At 44.3% G+C, this 18,047-nt stretch overlaps 1 protein-coding gene across 4 annotated transcripts in view; it reads right to left on the bottom strand.

Annotated features, from left to right (window-relative positions):
* The window catches only part of LOC113112998 (girdin-like), a 58,236-nt gene that overhangs the window by 5,463 nt on the left and 34,726 nt on the right, over positions 1-18,047 (bottom strand). For 3 of the 4 annotated variants that reach the window (XM_026279074.1, XM_026279075.1, XM_026279077.1), the window contains 14 exons: positions 15,394-16,464; positions 15,191-15,318; positions 13,127-13,265; positions 12,882-13,052; positions 12,647-12,808; positions 11,611-11,888; positions 11,380-11,523; positions 11,122-11,308; positions 9,216-9,361; positions 8,989-9,081; positions 6,957-7,159; positions 5,455-5,532; positions 4,322-4,507; positions 4,172-4,240 (listed from right to left, as the gene is read on the bottom strand). In XM_026279074.1, the coding sequence (XP_026134859.1) occupies positions 4,172-4,240; positions 4,322-4,507; positions 5,455-5,532; positions 6,957-7,159; positions 8,989-9,081; positions 9,216-9,361; positions 11,122-11,308; positions 11,380-11,523; positions 11,611-11,888; positions 12,647-12,808; positions 12,882-13,052; positions 13,127-13,265; positions 15,191-15,318; positions 15,394-16,464 (3,055 nt within the window). Of the gene's footprint in view, positions 1-4,171; positions 4,241-4,321; positions 4,508-5,454; positions 5,533-6,956; positions 7,160-8,988; positions 9,082-9,215; positions 9,362-11,121; positions 11,309-11,379; positions 11,524-11,610; positions 11,889-12,646; positions 12,809-12,881; positions 13,053-13,126; positions 13,266-15,190; positions 15,319-15,393; positions 16,465-18,047 lie in introns of those variants that run through there. The other variant, XM_026279076.1, reaches the window with a different exon arrangement.

Below are 18,047 nucleotides of genomic sequence, written 5' to 3'. Positions count from 1 at the left end.
AGCAACAGGAGAGCACTGTCTACACCGGACGCGCTGTCCAAGCGCTGGTGACACAGGTGTCCGAGCTATCGGGTGGGACCTCCACCAGGAAGTCCTGAACATCATCTACTCTCCTTCCGGTGAAACTGAGGTGGGCCAACAATACTCACACCTGTCAAGCCCTTCTGGAATCTGGAGCAGAAGGTAACTTCATGGACACCACCCTTGCACAACATCTGAGACTCCCCATAACTCCCCTTTCACACAGGATCACCGTCAGTGCACTCAATGGCCAGGAACTGCCCTACATCACCCACACCACAGGACCCGTAACTCTCCTCACCTCCAGCAAACACATCGAAACCCTAGTCAAACACAACCCACGAGTGAATTGGGGTTCCAACACCATCACCTCGTGGAGTGAACGTTATCCTGAGTGTTCAGTGTTCAGTAAGTCCTGAGCTGCTTCTCTCCCTCCGCATCGTCCCTATGACTGTGCCATAGAGTTATTTCCAGCTACGTCCCCGCCTAAAGGCAAGCTTTACTCTCTTTTTAGCTCCGGGAGCTCCAGGGAGGCCATGAAGAAATATATTTCTGATTCTCTAGCATTGAGGTTCATCCGCCCTTCCTCTTCTCCAGTGGGGGCGGGATTCTTTTTTTGTGGATAAGAAGGATGGTTCTCTGCGACCTTGTATTGATTACCGAGAGCTGAACAACATCACGGTAAAGAATACCTATCCCTTACCACTGATGTCTTCAGCATTCCAGAGGTTACATGGAGCATCAGTCTTCACAAAACTGAATTTACGCAAAGCTTATCATTTGGTCCGCATTAGGAAGGGGGATGAGTGGTAAACCGCTTTTTACACACTTAGAGGGCACTTTGAATACTTGGTGATGCCATTCGTGCTCTCGAACTCGCCAGGGGTTTTCCAAGCACTCATTAATGATGTGTTGAGAGACAAGGTAGATCAGTTCATATATGTTTACCTGGATGACAAACTGATTTTTTCCTCGTCTCTCCAGGAACACGTGCAACAGGTCAGACGAGTGCTCCAGAGATTACTAAAGAATGGGCTTTTTGTCAAGGCGGAGAAATGCGTATTTCATGCACAGTCTGTTCCCTTCCTAGGGTACATCGTCTCGTCTGAGGGAATACATATGGTTTCTGACAAGGTTAAGGCTGTGATAGATTGGCCAAATCCAGATTCCCGTAAGGCCCTACAGCGGTTTCTGGGGTTTGCCAATTTTTATCAGCATTTTATTCGCAATTTCAGCCAACTAGTTTCGCCTCTGTCCGCCTTGACCTCCCCCAGTACTCCGTTCAGGTGGTCTAATACAGCCGGAACTGTATTTTCCTACCTCAAAAGCTGCTTCGTTTCGGCTCCAATCTTAGTAGCCCCTGATCTCACACGTCAGTTTGTGGTTGAGGTCGACGCATCAGAGGTGGGAGTAGGTGCAGTTCTTTCCCAGCGCGCTGCCTCAGATGACAAGATGCATCTATGTGCGTTCTTTTCAAATCGTTTATCTCCTGCCAAACGTAATTATGACATTGGTAACAGAGAGTTGTTGGCTGTCCAATTAGCATTGGAGGAGTGGCGTCATTGGTTGGAGTGGTTGGGGGTACCTTTCATCGTCTGGACCGATCTCAAGAATATATTAGAACTGCCAAAAGAGTTTTGGCCTGCTCAGTTTGAGCCAATGGTTAAGACATCTAACCGACCTCTAGATGGGCTTCTTCAACCACTGTCTGTCCCTTTGAGACCTTGGTCCCACATCGCTCTTTATTTTGTTTCCGCCCTCCCGCCCTCTAATGGCATGACGGTCGTTTTGACCGTAGTAGACCAATTCTTGAAGGCAGCACATTTCATTCCCTTTCCCAAATTACCCTCAGCCAAGGAGACAGCTGTTACTGTAATTGATCACGTTTTTCGGTTACATGGCCTCCTGGTAGACGGTTTTTGACAGGGGATCCCAATTTGTGTCACAATTTTGGAAGGAGTTTTGGAAATTATTAGGAGCGATGGTTAGTCTGTCTTCGGGTTATCATCCATAGAGCAACGGTCAGTCTGAGTCACTTTTTTCAAGAGGTGCCACCGCACGTTGTCCAGAGCCCATGAGACTCTGCTCCAGGTGAGGGCGCGCACCAAGGCCAAGGCCACTGGTCTAAGCCTCCCGTATATGTCAGAGCGTTGTTTGCAGTTCCCCGTGTTACTGCCTGGTCTCTCGTTCCTGTTCTCTGTGTTCTTCTCGTCGTTGGATCACCATCAGACTTCGCCTCACCCACCTGTTATCCTTTTTTATGTTACTCGTGTGTTTGACTGCATTATTAAATATCCATTTACTTGCACTTGCTTCCTCACTTTCTTTCGCTGTTACACAGACAGAGACACACACACACACACACAGAGACACACACAGACACAGAGACAGACAGAGACACAAACGCACACACACACACAGACACAGACACACACGGACACACACAAAACAGAGACAGACAGAGACACACACACTCACACACAGACACACATACACAGACAGACACACACACACACACTCACACACAGACACACACACACATACACAGACAGAGAGACACACACAAACACACACACACACACACACACACACTGACAGACACACACACACACACACACACACTGACAGAGACACACACACACACACACTGACAGAGACACACACACACACACTGACAGAGACACACACACACACACAGACCAGTGTTGGGAAAGTTCACTTTCTACATGAACTAGTTCAAAGTTCAATTCACAAATTTTAAAATGAACTAGTTCAGTTCATAGTTCAAACTACAAAATTTTGAACTAAGTTCACACAGTTCCAAAAATGAACTAGTTCATAGTTCTTTTATTCCATATGTTGCTGCGAGCTATTATTTTTCAAAATTATTGCAACAGCCCATATAGAATCACAGACAGCAATTATTTTATCAGTTTTAACAATGAAGCTATGCGTCAGATTTCATCTTCATATCCAATTTTGAATCCTTATCCAACCAGGGTTTACATTAGCATTGAGGGGACAGCACTTCCCCCTTGTTGCTTTAATGCTTTGTCTCCCATACTCACCGACCTTGTCATAAACATCATAAAATTATTTTAAATTATCATACGCCTTCTTGCTACATGCTGCTGACGCCTCGATGCCTTTTTTTTGTTTTTTTTTTGATGACGCGTCACGCATGCGGCGGACAGCGGTGCGACACTGGTGGCTGGTGTTGCCAGATTGGGTGTTTTTCCGCTACATATTAAGACCCGTTTACGGTGTGTTTTAGCCGGTTTTTCGCCTGGAAGGCTCTATAGAAATCTGGCAGCCTATTGAACGAAGTTTACCGAAGAGAGCGTGCCGTTCACAGACACCAGAATGAACGAGTTGAGAGTAACGTTCATCAGGCATTAATACAGCACGTTAAGTTCACGTTCGCCCAAAATATGAACGAGTTCATGAACTATCCTTCAATGAACACGTTCAGGCACAACACTGACACAGAGAGAGACAAACACACAGACAGAGACACACACTCACACACAGACACACGCACACACACAGACAGAGACACACACAGACACAGAGACAGAGACAAACACACTCACACACACACACAGACAGAGACACACACACACACAGCTTCTTCCTGACTGCACTCCTGCCATTTAAATAGCACTCTGTGTCAAATTAATACTTCAACATGTTTGAAGAAACAAAAACATACGTGTTGATTGTTGTTCTGACATGTGTAGACAGTCGTTATTACACAACACAACTGTCAACTTGAATGGCACATTGTCACATGAATAAGCAGTCAGTAACATCTCTAAATGATTCACTGACTGACTCTCTCGGGTTTGAGGCTGTTTCTTAAATGAACTACTTAAAAAGAGCGAGTGCATAAGTGTTTGTGATCAGACATCATGGCTCAGACGTTCACAAACATTGTAATAATGACTAGCTGGCAAAGTATTATTGCACATTTTTGTGTTGTCGTGCACATTTTACTCTCCGTCTGGAGCAGGATCACAGCTAAATCAATGGATTTATTTGGACAGTGTACACACTGTTAAAGTGATGTAGTGTGAGCTGGAGCTGGAGCGTGATCAGTCAGAGCAGCAGGAGATGACATCACAGACGCTCACGAGAGCAGTGTACTCACCCAGAGCTCTCCGCACACTGTTCTCCTGAGACGACGGCTGTGTGATGTCATCACTGGACACAGCACTGCCTACAGACGAGAAGCAGCACGTGAACACTAGACATGGCTCTATTTGATCAGATGTATCCCTGTGTGCTGCAGGGAGTGTACCTGTATCAGAGCGGAGGCGAGCGCTGCGGCCGCTGGTCAGGGTCAGGGTCAGCCCGGCGTAGTCCATGGATCCAAACTCCTTCCTGTGCTGAGAGCTGATGGCCTCATCAGGAGCCTCAAGATGATCCGCGCTGCTGGACCACTGACCCTCGGACAGATCCATCGTCTGCAGCAGGTCGTTCATGGCTGAGACACACACACCAGTGTTCATTTAGTCAACGAAGACAACGAAAATAATATTCGTTAACACATTTTTTCTGTGATGAAGATGAGATGTTGACAAGCTTAAACATATATATAATTATAAAACTATGACGAAATTTATGCCACGTCTTTGTTAACAAGAGGTCTACCGGATATTCAAAATACATCCTACAAGCTACTGTCTTGTCTTTCAATATGTGCGTCCTGTTATTGGATCGCAATCAGATAAGAGGCGTTCACTTATCTAGTCTCGGTATGATAGCTGCAGTGGTTACCAAAACACAAACTGTCTGAAACAATGGACTCTGCACCCGAAGGAGTAGAGATTAGGAGACCAGACGTCCCAGGCAGAATTGTGCTGATAGAAGTGCTCTCTCTGTGGGGCTAAACAGGCATCGGTGTAGAAGCAGGTGTTGTTCTGCTTCTGTGGAGGTGGGGTTTAGCCACACTATTACGTCATAGAGCGGCACATTCCACAAGTATAAGCTGTTTTTAGACTAACAAGAAAGTTCCAGAACTTACAGGATGTTTTTATCGTACAATGACCTCTTATATGACAAAAGATCAAGGGAATTTTGATTTCTCGGTTCATGGCCCCTTTAAACCTTCTTTGACTGAATTATTATTTTTTTTTTTAAAGCATTGTGGGATGTGGGGCACTGGAATCTCCAAACAGATCTGATTTGGTCTGAGGGCCGAGGTTGTAACCTTGACCTTAAATCTTAAAAATGGTTTATAACTGATCTGAATTGTTTATGCATCTGAAAAGATGAACATAACTGTGTCACAGTCACTGTACAGGTGACAAGAGAAGAGGACAGTGCAGATGTGTCAAGTGGCTGATGTTGATAAATGATGGGAGTGCAAAAGAGATGGACAGCAAGAGTGTGTAGAAGAGTGTGATGGATGTGGACAATCAGATGTCTTACACACAGAGCGGCGGTAGATGGCCTTCACTCTATCTTTCTCCTTGGATCGGTTCCTCATGAATGGAAGCTTTTTGAACGCTGTCACCAGACAGCACAGCAAGGCAAAGAAACACAAAGAGAGAGGGGAGAGAACGTGTTAACCAGTGCACCATTCTGTCAAAATGATGCTCACATGTTTAGCATGATCACTCTGAACATAAAATGAACACGCATGTGAAAAGTATGCCACACTGACTGATGCCAACTGGACATGGTTATTAAATAGTGCAATGCGGGAGATAGTCACAGATCATCACTGAGCAGCTCACATGGGTTCTCCCTGTGGTCTCACACACAGATGAATGAATGACCCTGCAGAACTATTTCAGATGAGCGTTGAATTGCAGTCACACACTCTTTACACTGCACCTTTTAAAGGGGACATCGGATGCCCAATTTCAAGTAGTTGGTATGATTCTTTAGTGTCTTCATGAAATGTCTGCAACATACTTTGGTCAAAATCCCTTAATGGTCATGAAAAACAACACCCTTTTTTAGCTTAAAACAGCTCTGTTCAAAGTGAGCCATAAAACATCTGATTTGCTTACGAGACATAGTCGCTACAGCTGCTTAAGCATGGAGAAAATGGTGACCAGTGTACCACTGATTAAGAGCGTTTGTCAGTGGTAAGTGGTCGTGGGTGGGTCTTGTGCAATATGACTTTATACTGCTCAGAAAATCGTAATAATTACAGCTTAATAATTGAGAATCCTTAGGTCTTTTGGGAATTGCGAATGGATTTTTATCATTGTAGGGTAGTTGTATACACACGCTACTCGGACACATTAATATATGACAATCATGTAAAAGTGAATTTTGAATCCAATGTCCCATTTAACAGAGAGGAACACAAATGCAGATTGTTCATGGGCTGATTGACAGGATACTGTTAGAGAAAACCTGCGCTTGGCTTTTCTCAACTCTCTTCCCTTCGCAAAGAAAGCAAGAAAACACAAGCATCAGGCCAGAACTACACGATCATACGACACATGTGTGTTTGCTAAAATCATTCTCGAGCTGAGATGTGAGCTTGCAGTGTTTTCAGTTCGGTGTGCACAAAATCACACAGCATTTAACAACTTTATATAGAAATACAGCTTTGACTGTAGTTGTGTTGGCTGATAAACAAAAAAATGATTCTTTTGAAAACAGAAAACAAAAGATGGTGTATGGGATCAAAAGTTACATTTTTAACCCGGCATGCACCACCACCATGTACTAGAAGCCAGACCATGCCTCCAACACCTCTGATTGGAGCTGGATTCACTCAGGAAATCAGTGCAATTCAAAGAAAGAATCAGTCAGAGGCATTCAGTCGACTCAGTCACTTAATGAAACTTTAGGAGTGATTCAGGAGTGAAGTGACTGACTAAGCTACATTGAAAGTTGCACACTGCTGGAAGGTCAGTCCTGCACTGCAGATGCAGAACACTGCTGGGAACAGGAAGTGTGCTGATACTCACTGCTGCTGCGGGGGGTTAGCATGTCCTCCAGTGAGTTGGATCCGGAGCCGATGGATGAGCTGTCCTGACTGTCCGGCTGCGGCAGCATCAGGAAACCTTCACTGGACTCGGAGCGGGGTGGGGTCTGTGTGAGAGAGCACATACGCTCACGACTCTTTGGCTTGATCAGTTTCTTCATCTTCAGCGTGATCCAGTTGCCCCTCCTGCAGACACAGCAACATCATCATCATCACGATTGGGAGCTGCTCTAGTAGCGACCGGTAGCACTTGTGCCTCATGTGTTTGGTGTCTGGAACTTTCTGCTCCTCTTTTCATCTCCGTTATGTGTTTTGTTACCCAGAGCATAATTTTGTTTTCTTTTTTTACTTTTAATATTTTTGTATTACTTTTAGTACTCATTAGATGGAATTGATTGGTTCTGGGTTTTGATGTTTTGGCAATTTTTTGGGGCTGTTTGAGGTGTTCAGGAATCCCCACGCTATCCAACGCTACAATACAGCCAGGAACTGCAATACAGCCATGGAAACAACTTTGGAAGTGGAATGTACAAGGATTTCAAATGTTGTGTATTTTGTGGGAATACTGCCCTCAAAAGTGACCCAGTGACAACACAGGAGATTTTTGAAAACCCATTTATATTTAAGCATTTAACTGACGCTTTTATCCAACTTGCATTGCATTCAGTCTTTCTATGTTCTTGGATTCTGTCAGAATTCAATTCAACCTGTGACCTTGACATTGTTAGCACTATGCTAACATGCGATTACTTTAGTAATCTTTATAATATTACTCTCCCTCTAGGGAAATTCAATCACACCTCTTAAAGGCCGCACCCAGTACTTATAACTGTGAGGGCATGAGTGCAATATGTTCTCCTGAGAGAGCGAACTAAGTGAGATGGCATGGACTGATGTATAACAGCTGCATTACCAGTGCAGCTAAGCAAGGAGCAACACTGTCTGGTCTCAATCTGATCTTGCTCCGAGTGAAGGAAACATCTGAGCACAGATATCACAACACATACAGATCTAGTGGTGTTTCATTCCCTCAGCGACAAAAACAGTGGGCATTGTTAGATGTCCAATGAGCCAAGCAAATCAAAGTCAGCCCTACTGTATCTCTGTCAGGGCGAATTTAATAGACCACTGACAGTGTCAGGAAAGCTAGGAAGGTCTGGCATATTATATGTATAGTGAAGTGCAGAAGCCTTGAGTAATTAGCCACATCTAGAGTTGCCAGCCATATATTGTCTAGTCTTAGCGCTGCTTGATGTCTAGTGTTGTGGAGAGTGGTATTCCTGGGATTCTCATCACACCTGTGTTATTGAATAAATCAGTCTGCATATCTTGCTTTTATCCGTATCAGGGGTTTGGGCAAGAGCTGCAATAAGGAGCAAGTCATTGTCTGGTAAGACGTAAGCTATTTTCTTCAGATCCATGCTTCCACCTCCAGCAAGCTGGTCAGCCCAGTCCTTTGAAGAAGCAGAGGTTTTGTTCGTAGACCACTCAAGGAATCTCAGCAGAGGTCCTGCAGAGAAATCTGTGCAACACTTCAGCTGAAAGTGTTCGGGAACGGCGTGGCCTTAGTAATGCTAAACCATGGTGACATGGATCTCCAGAACCATCACATCACTGGACAAGGCTTGACACCCAATCAGAAAAACACAAAAACTGATGTACAAAAGGGCTGTATTCAAAGGACTCCAAGAGTGAAGTTTGCTAATTCAATATATATGGAATGCTTCCCTAATGGGTCACTGCCCCAAGGTGCTGTTTTATGAGGAGAGTTGACCTAAAGAGAACATACATAACATACGTATACAAAAACAGGCTTCATTCACTCTAATGGATAGCAAAATAACACTGTCTGAAATTACTCCCATTTACTATATGGGAACATTGAATGAGCGAATGAGTGCTGGACACTGGACAGAGCTTGAGTCTAACACATTCTCACTCCAGAAGGCATTTCTCCACTGCACTGTGCTGTTATACAATCACAACCAGTGATCTTCATGAGATGGTGCGCTTACCTTCGTGGAGGTGATGGGTCACAAAATTTATACTGATCCATGATCTTCTCCTCAAGTTTCTCTTTCTGTCTCCTCAGTTCATTGAGTGTATCACTGTGTGAGAGAGAGACTACCATCAGAGGACATCAGCACACAGGAGGTGATATTCATTACAGGAGAACAGCTTCAGAAGATGAACACGAATGAGGGTAAAACAGCAGATGTGTAGAAACATGGCTATGTCACACATGTACTGTCTCTGCTCGACGTGGAACAGGTCTTTGCTCTCCATGGTCTGCTCCAGCAGGGTCCGGTTCTGCAGCATGAGGGTCTGGATCTGATCCAGCAAATGCCGGTTCTCTTCCTCAAGGTTCCCCTTCAGCTGACTTAACAACTGCAGGACACATTACACACAAACACAGTTACCCTTCACTCGTCTTTAGTTTAAAGAGCAGCTCATATGGGTTTCCTGAAAATATCTAGTTTGCAGTTTGTAAGGTAGCTATCCTTCAATGTAAACAGTCTGCAAAGTTATTAATCAAAAAAAGTGCATGATAAATAAAGATCTTGTCTCTCAAAAGACAGAGTTGACTCCGAATCACCTTAACTGTTACTGGTATATACACTGGGTAACACATTATCACAATCCCTGCCTGTAAATATGATCCACAGCAATAGAGTTCAAACCTTCATCTTGGCTTTTATCTCGTTGGCTTCTAATCTTCTTAATTTGGACTAACAATATCTCCGAACCACATCCTGTAAGACTGATACGTTACGTGCACATTTTCAATTGAGTGCTCAAAATACCAAGTTTTTCACCATAATATTGTCTTACTGAAGTATTTCTGATAATTCACTGTGAACCTACGAATGTATTGATTAATGTAGACTGTCGTTGTTCTAATTACTTCATTTAATAATAAAGAATATAGTGTAGCGCACAAGACTTTATAATCATTTTGTAGTTATGGGGTTAAAGTACCCCTATTATGCAAAGGTTGCTAATATTGTTTTTTGAGTCTCCTAAAACAGGTTTACACATGGGCAGACTTTATGCAAATGTTTTACTTCTTGACGTAGAGCCATAAAGAATAAGATTCAAAATACTGACGACTCATTTAGGTGATTGTGGGCCGACTCTTTTTTGACAGACAATAACCTTATCTATCATGCACTGCTGGCTTCACACTTCTGCAGATAGTTTGTGTTCACATACAGCTACATGACACACTGCATTAAGGATAAGAGTCGCAAAAGGCATAAAGGGGCACTTTAATGCAGGAGAGTAACAGACCCAGCAGAGAGAGGAGTCAGTTAGCATGTGATACAGCTGTTCTGTGTTATAATTAAAGGTTATGACATTACAGTAGACATATTTGGTCAGTTAATCACGTTAGCATTCGGCTAACGTATCCACCATTATTGTTTAGTGTTTACAGTTTAGCAGCTAAACTTGCATACATGTTAAATAAAATGTTCTTGTCATTATTTTAAGAACTTGATTGGAACTTTATATTTTTGTTTTATGTAAAGGTGCATGCTAGGGTTGCCAGATTAGGATAACAAAGCTCTTTCAATTGTTACTCAAAACTAGCCCAATCATGTTTCGGCGTGGTCCCCCTTTTAAAAATCGGTTCTGGGGTGTAAAAAAAAAAAAAAATGCTTTCAGTCGGGGTTCCCCTGCTAAATTTGTATTCCAGTGCCTAAATATGATGTCATTGGGGTCGCTACAACCAAAGACATCAAAAACAACCACGGACTTGGAAACACAGATGGTAGCGCTCGCTAACCTGCTCTAGCCACCTCTTAGTGCCAATCACAACAGGCTTGGCCAGCTGACCAATCAGAGCAGAGCAGGTCTATGGAAGGGGAGGGGTTTACAGATATTTCGCTCAGAACTGACAAAAGACGACTTCTGCTAAATATGAGAGATAGAGCACAAGTATAATGTTTATGTGAATAATGCAGTGTATTTGGGTCTCCTGTGAATATGTTTTCACAAAGATACTGTCCCGCTGAGGGTGACAGCTGTCGGCATTGAATAAATCACGTCTGATTCTGATTATCACAATTAACCAATAACAAAGTGATCTTCTGAAGCTCAATTCTGTGTGACCACCGTCTGTGCGGTGTGAGGAGGTGAAGCTGTACCTCGCACTGGTTGGTGAGTTTGGTGGAGGTTATGTCCAGCTGCTGGTACTGTTCTTTGAGTTTGGAGAACTCTGCCTCCAGACGCGTCTGCTCCAGCCGAGCCGTGTTCAGCTGACTCTTGAGGCTCTTATGATCTGTCTGCAGGAGCTCGTTGTCCTTCAGGAGCTGCTGGTGTGTGGAGCTCAGCCTGTACACAGGAGAGACGCTGGTGAGAGAGCGTCCTCAGTCAGCAGAGATGCTCCTGGTCCTGACACTCACGTGTGGTGCTCCTCGCTGAGCCTCTGGTACTGTGCGGCCGTGTCCTGATGACTCCTGCTGTCAGACATCATCTTCTCTCGCTCTGCTGTGAGCTCTCTCTCCAGCTGCTCCAGCTCGCTCTTCTGCTTCAGCAGCTGATTGTACCTGCACACACACACACACACACACGTTCAGAAACACAGGTGTTTCTGTGGAGTGACCGGTGACTGCTGGCTGTGTCCAGGTCTGCACCTGTTCTCCAGACTGCGGTGCTGCAGCTCCAGGCTCTTGTGGCCGCTCTTCAGCTCTCCGTGTTTGCCGATCAGATCCTCGTACTCTGAGGCCTGTCTCTCGTGCAGCGCAGACAGCTTCTCGTGGTCGTGTAGCAGCAGATCGTAGACCGAGCGCAGCTCTTCCTTCTCTCGAATGGCCACGTCCCTCTCGCTCTCTGTGCCGGACTGCTGCGTCTGCAGCTGAGCATTCTGGGACATGAGAGCGGCGCTCTGAGAGTTCAGTGTCGAGTTCTCCACCTGCCAGAGCATCATAAACTTGTTTAGCTCAAAGTGTGCTTCTGGTAAATGAGCACACCGCATCGACTTAAGAGCTGCAGATCGTTTTGTGCAACTCCCAGGGGCCCGAAAGCTTTTACGACCAAACTCCTGTTACATTCACAAGGAGAAATATCCACCATAACCTTTCTGTAAAGATGCGTTCACACCAAAAGCTAGTTTAATTATTTGCTCGATTACATACAAAGATAATGCAAAGATGAAAATTAGCGGAGGCGAAGTGAATGCCACAAACACGCTATATACGCCTCAAATGCATCTTCTGTGAGTTCAGAAAACTAGCATGATGTGTTTTCACACAAGCCAATTAGTGAAGAGCTTACTGACATGTCTGGTTGTAGGACGGAAGCGTCTGAGTTTACGTGGTTAGAAGAAATCTCTAGCATTAATTCTGATCATACTTGTCTTGAGAAATGATGACCGCTTGACGTTCGTGGTAGGAGACGTCCCACTGCAGGACTGTACACCGAACCTTCAGAGGTCAAATCTGACCGCGACGGACATTAATCGGCTGTCTGTGAACATGTCAAACCAGCGATCAAAGACCACAGATTGTAGCCTAGGATTACAGGAATCTTTTAGGATTTTCAAAGTTTGTCTCAGACAACCAAATTGTGACCAGAATCGCACAGTGTAAGCCGGGCTATATAAGAAGCAAATATTCGCTGTGTAAAGTGCACAGAGCACTACAGCAGTGTTGTGTGAGGAGCGTCTCTGACCTGTAGTTTGGCGTTCTGTGTTTGTAGCGTGGTGTTGTTCTCCTGTAGGGACGCGGTCTGTCTCTGAAGAGCCAGGATCTGTGCCTGGAGATTGCCGCTCTGAGACTCCAGCTGCTTCAGCTGCGTCCGGAGAGCCTGCTTCTCTGCTTGGAGAGTGGCGTTCTGGACAAACATCAGCCATGTGAACCGTGTTGCTAACATAAAGATGTTCTGACAGCCATGAGCCAGTACTTACGTTCCTCTCCACCTCTATGAGTCGGTCTTTGAGCTTCAGAAGCTCTCGCGTGGCCTCCTGACTCTCCTTCTCCCATTTGCTCTGAGTGTCCTCCCGTCCTCTCGCAGGCGAGCTCTGAGCCGAACACTCCTCCTCCTGACGCTGACGCAGAGCCTCGTAGTTCTTCTTCACCTGCGGTGGACAAAACAAGGCTTAATAAACACACAATCTGCAGTCAAGCAGCCACACAAAGCCTGACGCCCGACCGTTTTGAGCTCGTGCCGCAGCTGCTGGTTGAGGTTGGAGGACTCCTGCAGTCGGGCTTCTAGAGCAGCGATCTTCTCCACTTTAATCTCCAGAGAGGACTTGAGAGTGGACTCCAGCTTACACTCCAGAAGCTTAAACCTGACACAGAAGAAACACAGCGTCACACAGGTGACATGATGACTCCAGCTACGCCTGTCGCGATAGTCAATAAATCAATTAATCGCACGATAAAAAAATCAGCTCAATAATTTTTCCAGCCATGATTTCTTTTTTTCAATTTTTATTTAAAGAATGTAACATGTCATGATGTGGGGTTATCTGGAGCGGTAGTAAACCCCCTCTCCGATGGCACAGATGTCCCGGGAATAAAGAGAGAACGTCTCGCTAGAGTCACCAGCTTTGGGAAGCGCCTCTCATTCACTCGTGGATGTTTGCGTCTCAAGTGATATTGCATTGTACTTGCACTACTTCTTTATTTTAATACCGCGTAAAATATTTTTCAAGTAACTTCGTTGCCCTTTCTGTTCAAATGGTCCCAGTTAGTAGCCCCACAAAGTGTAACTGATAGTATTATTCGGTCAAAACGTTAACTTTAGGTTACGTTAAACGGTCAATATGAGCATCCCTAACTGGCATATAAACATAATATAACACAAACCATTGCTTTTATTGTTTTGTTCATTTATTGTGGATATTTAAAATGTTTTCTGTTTTCAGTGTTAAATATTCTTTAGAAATAAAAGTTTATTGATCTTTAAAAGAGTGTACCTGCACTATTATGCCATTATCATTACAGTATTGTTCAAAATAATAGCAGTACAATGTGGCTAACCAGAATAATCAAGGTTTTTCGTATATTTTTTTATTGCTACGTGGCAAACAAGTTACCAGTAGGTTCAGCAGATTCTCAGAAAACAAATGAGACCCAGCATTCATGATATGCACGCTCTTAAGGCTGTGCAATTGGGCAATTAGTTGAATTAGTTGAAAGGGGTGTGTTCAAAAAAATAGCAGTGTGGCATTCAATCACTGAGGTCATCAATTTTGTGAAGAATCAGGTGTGAATCAGGTGGCCCCTATTTAAGGATGAAGCCAACACTTGTTGAACATGCTTTTGAAAGCTGAGGAAAATGGGTCGTTCAAGACATTGTTCAGAAGAACAGCGTACTTTGATTAAAAAGTTGATTAGAGAGGGGAAAACCTATAAAGAGGTGCAAAAAATGATAGGCTGTTCAGCTAAAATGATCTCCAATGCCTTAAAATGGAGAGCAAAACCAGATGCATATGTTAAAATACTTGAAGAGGTCATGTTGCCCTATGCTGAAGAGGACATGCCCTTGAAATGGTTGTTTCAACAAGACAATGACCCAAAACACACTAGTAAACGGGCAAAGTCTTGGTTCCAAACCAACAAAATTAATGTTATGGAGTGGCCAGCCCAATCTCCAGACCTTAATCCAATTGAGAACTTGTGGGGTGATATCAAAAATGCTGTTTCTGAAGCAAAACCAAGAAATGTGAATGAATTGTGGAATGTTGTTAAAGAATCATGGAGTGGAATAACAGCTGAGAGGTGCCACAAGTTGGTTGACTCCATGCCACACAGATGTCAAGCAGTTTTAAAAAACTGTGGTCATACAACTAAATATTAGTTTAGTGATTCACAGGATTGCTAAATCCCAGAAAAAAAAAATGTTTGTACAAAATAGTTTTGAGTTTGTACAGTCAAAGGTAGACACTGCTATTTTTTTGAACACACCCCTTTCAACTAATTGCCCAATTGCACAGCCTTAAGAGCGTGCATATCATGAATGCTGGGTCTTGTTTGTTTTCTGACAATCTACTGAACCTACTGGTAACTTGTTTGCCACGTAGCAATAAAAAATATACTAAAAACCTTGATTATTCTGGTTAGTCACATTGTACTGCTATTATTTTGAACAATACTGTATATCAGTTGAAACTTGTCTTAGAATGACAATATTATTTATCGTCCAGCAAAACTTGTTATGGTGACAGGCCTATGGTCTAAATTGAGTGCAGTCCTATCATGTGTGAATCACCTGTCATCAGAGCTCTCTTCATCACGCAGAAGCCCCTCTTTATCCAGGCCGATCTTCTCCAGCTCATGGGTCAGCTTCTCCAGGTCATTGTTAATCTGCTGGGTCTTTAATTTCTCATTGACAAGCTCCTGCATCAGGAAACATCACAGTAAGAGTCACGCAAGTAATCCACGGTCGAGCATGCATCAGCTAAACCGGTTTACCTCTCTCAGAGTGACCAGGGTCTTCTTGTCTATGGTTGCTTGTTTGACCAGTTCTTTATTGTCCTTCTCCAAGTCTTTGACGCGGCCACACGTGTCTTTGAGAGCGGTGAGCTCCTTGCCCAGCGTGCGGTTCTCCTTCTCGAGGTGAGAGATGCGCAGGTTGTCTTCATCGAGTCTGGAGTCTTTGATTTCAGCCTGCTGTCGCAGCCGCTTGTTCTCCTTCTCCAGCTGCTTCTTGTCTCTCTCCAGCTGGTTGTTCTCCTGCTCCAGGGCCGTGTTCTCCTGCGCCAGCTGCTCCAGACCTTTGCTGGAGATCTTCAGCTCCTCCAGGCTCTGCTGCAGGCTCTGGTTCTCCATCTCCGTGTCCTGCAGTTCTCCCTGCAGCTGCTGAATCTTGCGGCTGCCGCTCTCCAGGGCTTTCTGGAGCCGCTGGTTCTCTGCCTCCAGGCTTTGGTAACTGACTTCCAGACGCTCGTTTTTTTTGGACGAAGCCTTCAGGAGCTCGAGACTCTTCTTGAGTTGGGTTCTCTCGCTCTCCAGCTCTTTGTTCTCCAGCTCCAGCTGAGCAGCCTTTGCTCCGGTGGACCGTAAAGACTCCACCATGCGCCGGAGCGCCAGGTTTTCTTCATCCAGCTGAGTGTTCTCCTTCTCCAGCACCTCCAGCTGATAGGAAACGTTCCTCAGACCGTCCGCCGCTTTCTTCAGTTTCCTGCTCTCTGCTTCCAGCTCAGCGTTCTCCTTCTCCAGCACCTCCACCTTCCCACAGGTGATGGAGAGAGCAGCGAGACGCTTCTGCAGACTCTCCTTCTCTCGCTCCAGTCGATGGACCTCCATCTCCAGCTCCTCGGCTCTTTCTCCTTTCTCTTTATAGTGCTCCAGGTCTTTGCGAAGTTGTTTGCGCTCAAACTCCATCTTGTTGAGCTTGCTGCTGGTCTCTTTGATGGACTCGTGCAGGACGCGGTTTTCCTTCTCGATGTCTTTGACGTGAGCCTCGGCGCTGACCTGAGAGCGCTGTCTGAGAGAGGCGATGGTCTGGTTCAGATGATCGTTCTCCTGCTCCAGACCCTTCACCTGAGTCACCACCACACACAGTGTCAGCTAACAGAGATCTTTTAACAACGTGCACAGGACAGTTAAAGCCATCATGAATGAAAATACCAATACATTCTTAAATCCTAAACCATTCACCTGATTCTCAAGAAAATCAAATTAGATCATATTCATCTATGTATGTCTGAAGGAACTCAAAACTGTTGTTTATTTCTGTAGAAAACGGTTACGTTATAAATTTACATTTTATGTGATTCAGTTACATAACAATTTTCCGTCTCTTTAGATTACATAGTTTTAACAAAATAAATCAATAAGTTTAATGTGATTCATATGCGTCAGCCATACATGAATGAATCAGGCAAGTTTTACGTAATGGAAACTTGGACATGGAAATCAAATGAATAGTTATGTGAATTCATCAGTGTAAGATGAAAGAGATGCAGGGTTGTGAGTGTGTGTGTGTGTGTGTGTGTGTTGGTTTTTGTGGTTTACAAGGACTTTTAACCTGAATATGCACCAGCATTACAGGGACATTTGGGTTTATGAGGACAGGGCCCATGTCCTTATAATTCCGACAGTGAAGCTCCCTCTCAAAGTTTCGCCCCATGTCCTAATATACCACAAAACTCTGAAACTTTACTATACACTGTGTATCCTCTGAGCTCGGGAGTGCGCCCCTGCAGCCCGGCCCCGGTACTGCATCCGAGTCATCGAAAATCTGCATATTTTACACTTGTGTAAGTTTGGAGGCCGCTAATTGGCTAGATCGGCATCGGAGGGTGGGAAATCGCAGAAACAAAAAGGCGGCGGTGGGCGGATAGCGACATACAAGTAAGTTAATGCAGTTTGGTAATTATTTAAGCATTTTTTTTTCAATTTATCGATTGTATATGATTATATAAATGCATAATGATCATGCAATTAAACATATTCCTTAAATATCATCATATAAAGTATGAATGTGACTTCAAAGCTGTAATTACTCAATTTAATATCAGTAAATTACCGTATTTTCCGGACTATAAGTGGCACTTTTTTTAATAGTTTGGCTGGTCCTGCGATAGTGTGGTGAGACTTATTTATCAAAATGAACTTGAATTAATAACATGAACCAAGAGAAATGAACCAAGAGTTCACATTACCGTCTCCAGCCGTGAGAGGGCGCTCTATGCTGCTCAGTGCTGCTGTAGTCTACACTGAAGACATATAGCGCCCTCTCGCGGCTGGAGACGGTAATGTGAACTCTTGGTGCTTGATTCATGGTTCTAAATAAATGCGACTTATATATGTTTTTTCTTCGTCATGACGTATTTTTAGACTGATGCGACTTATACTCAGGTGCGACTTATAGTCCGAAAAATTGTGTGATGTACACAGTCAGCTCTGCTGTAGCTGCTCCAGCTGCACAAACACACACCATCTCTCTCTGTGTGCTGATGCACTCATCACACACACACACACACACACACACACACACTCACACACACACACACACACACACACACACACACACACACACACACACACACACACACACACACACACACTCACACTCACACTCACACACACACACACACACACACACAAGCAGCTGAACTGAA

Source organism: Carassius auratus, chromosome 13 (assembly GCF_003368295.1).
Source record: "Carassius auratus strain Wakin chromosome 13, ASM336829v1, whole genome shotgun sequence".
Classification (NCBI taxonomy): Eukaryota; Metazoa; Chordata; class Actinopteri; order Cypriniformes; family Cyprinidae; genus Carassius; species Carassius auratus.
This window is presented reverse-complemented; position numbering and strand designations above follow the sequence as displayed.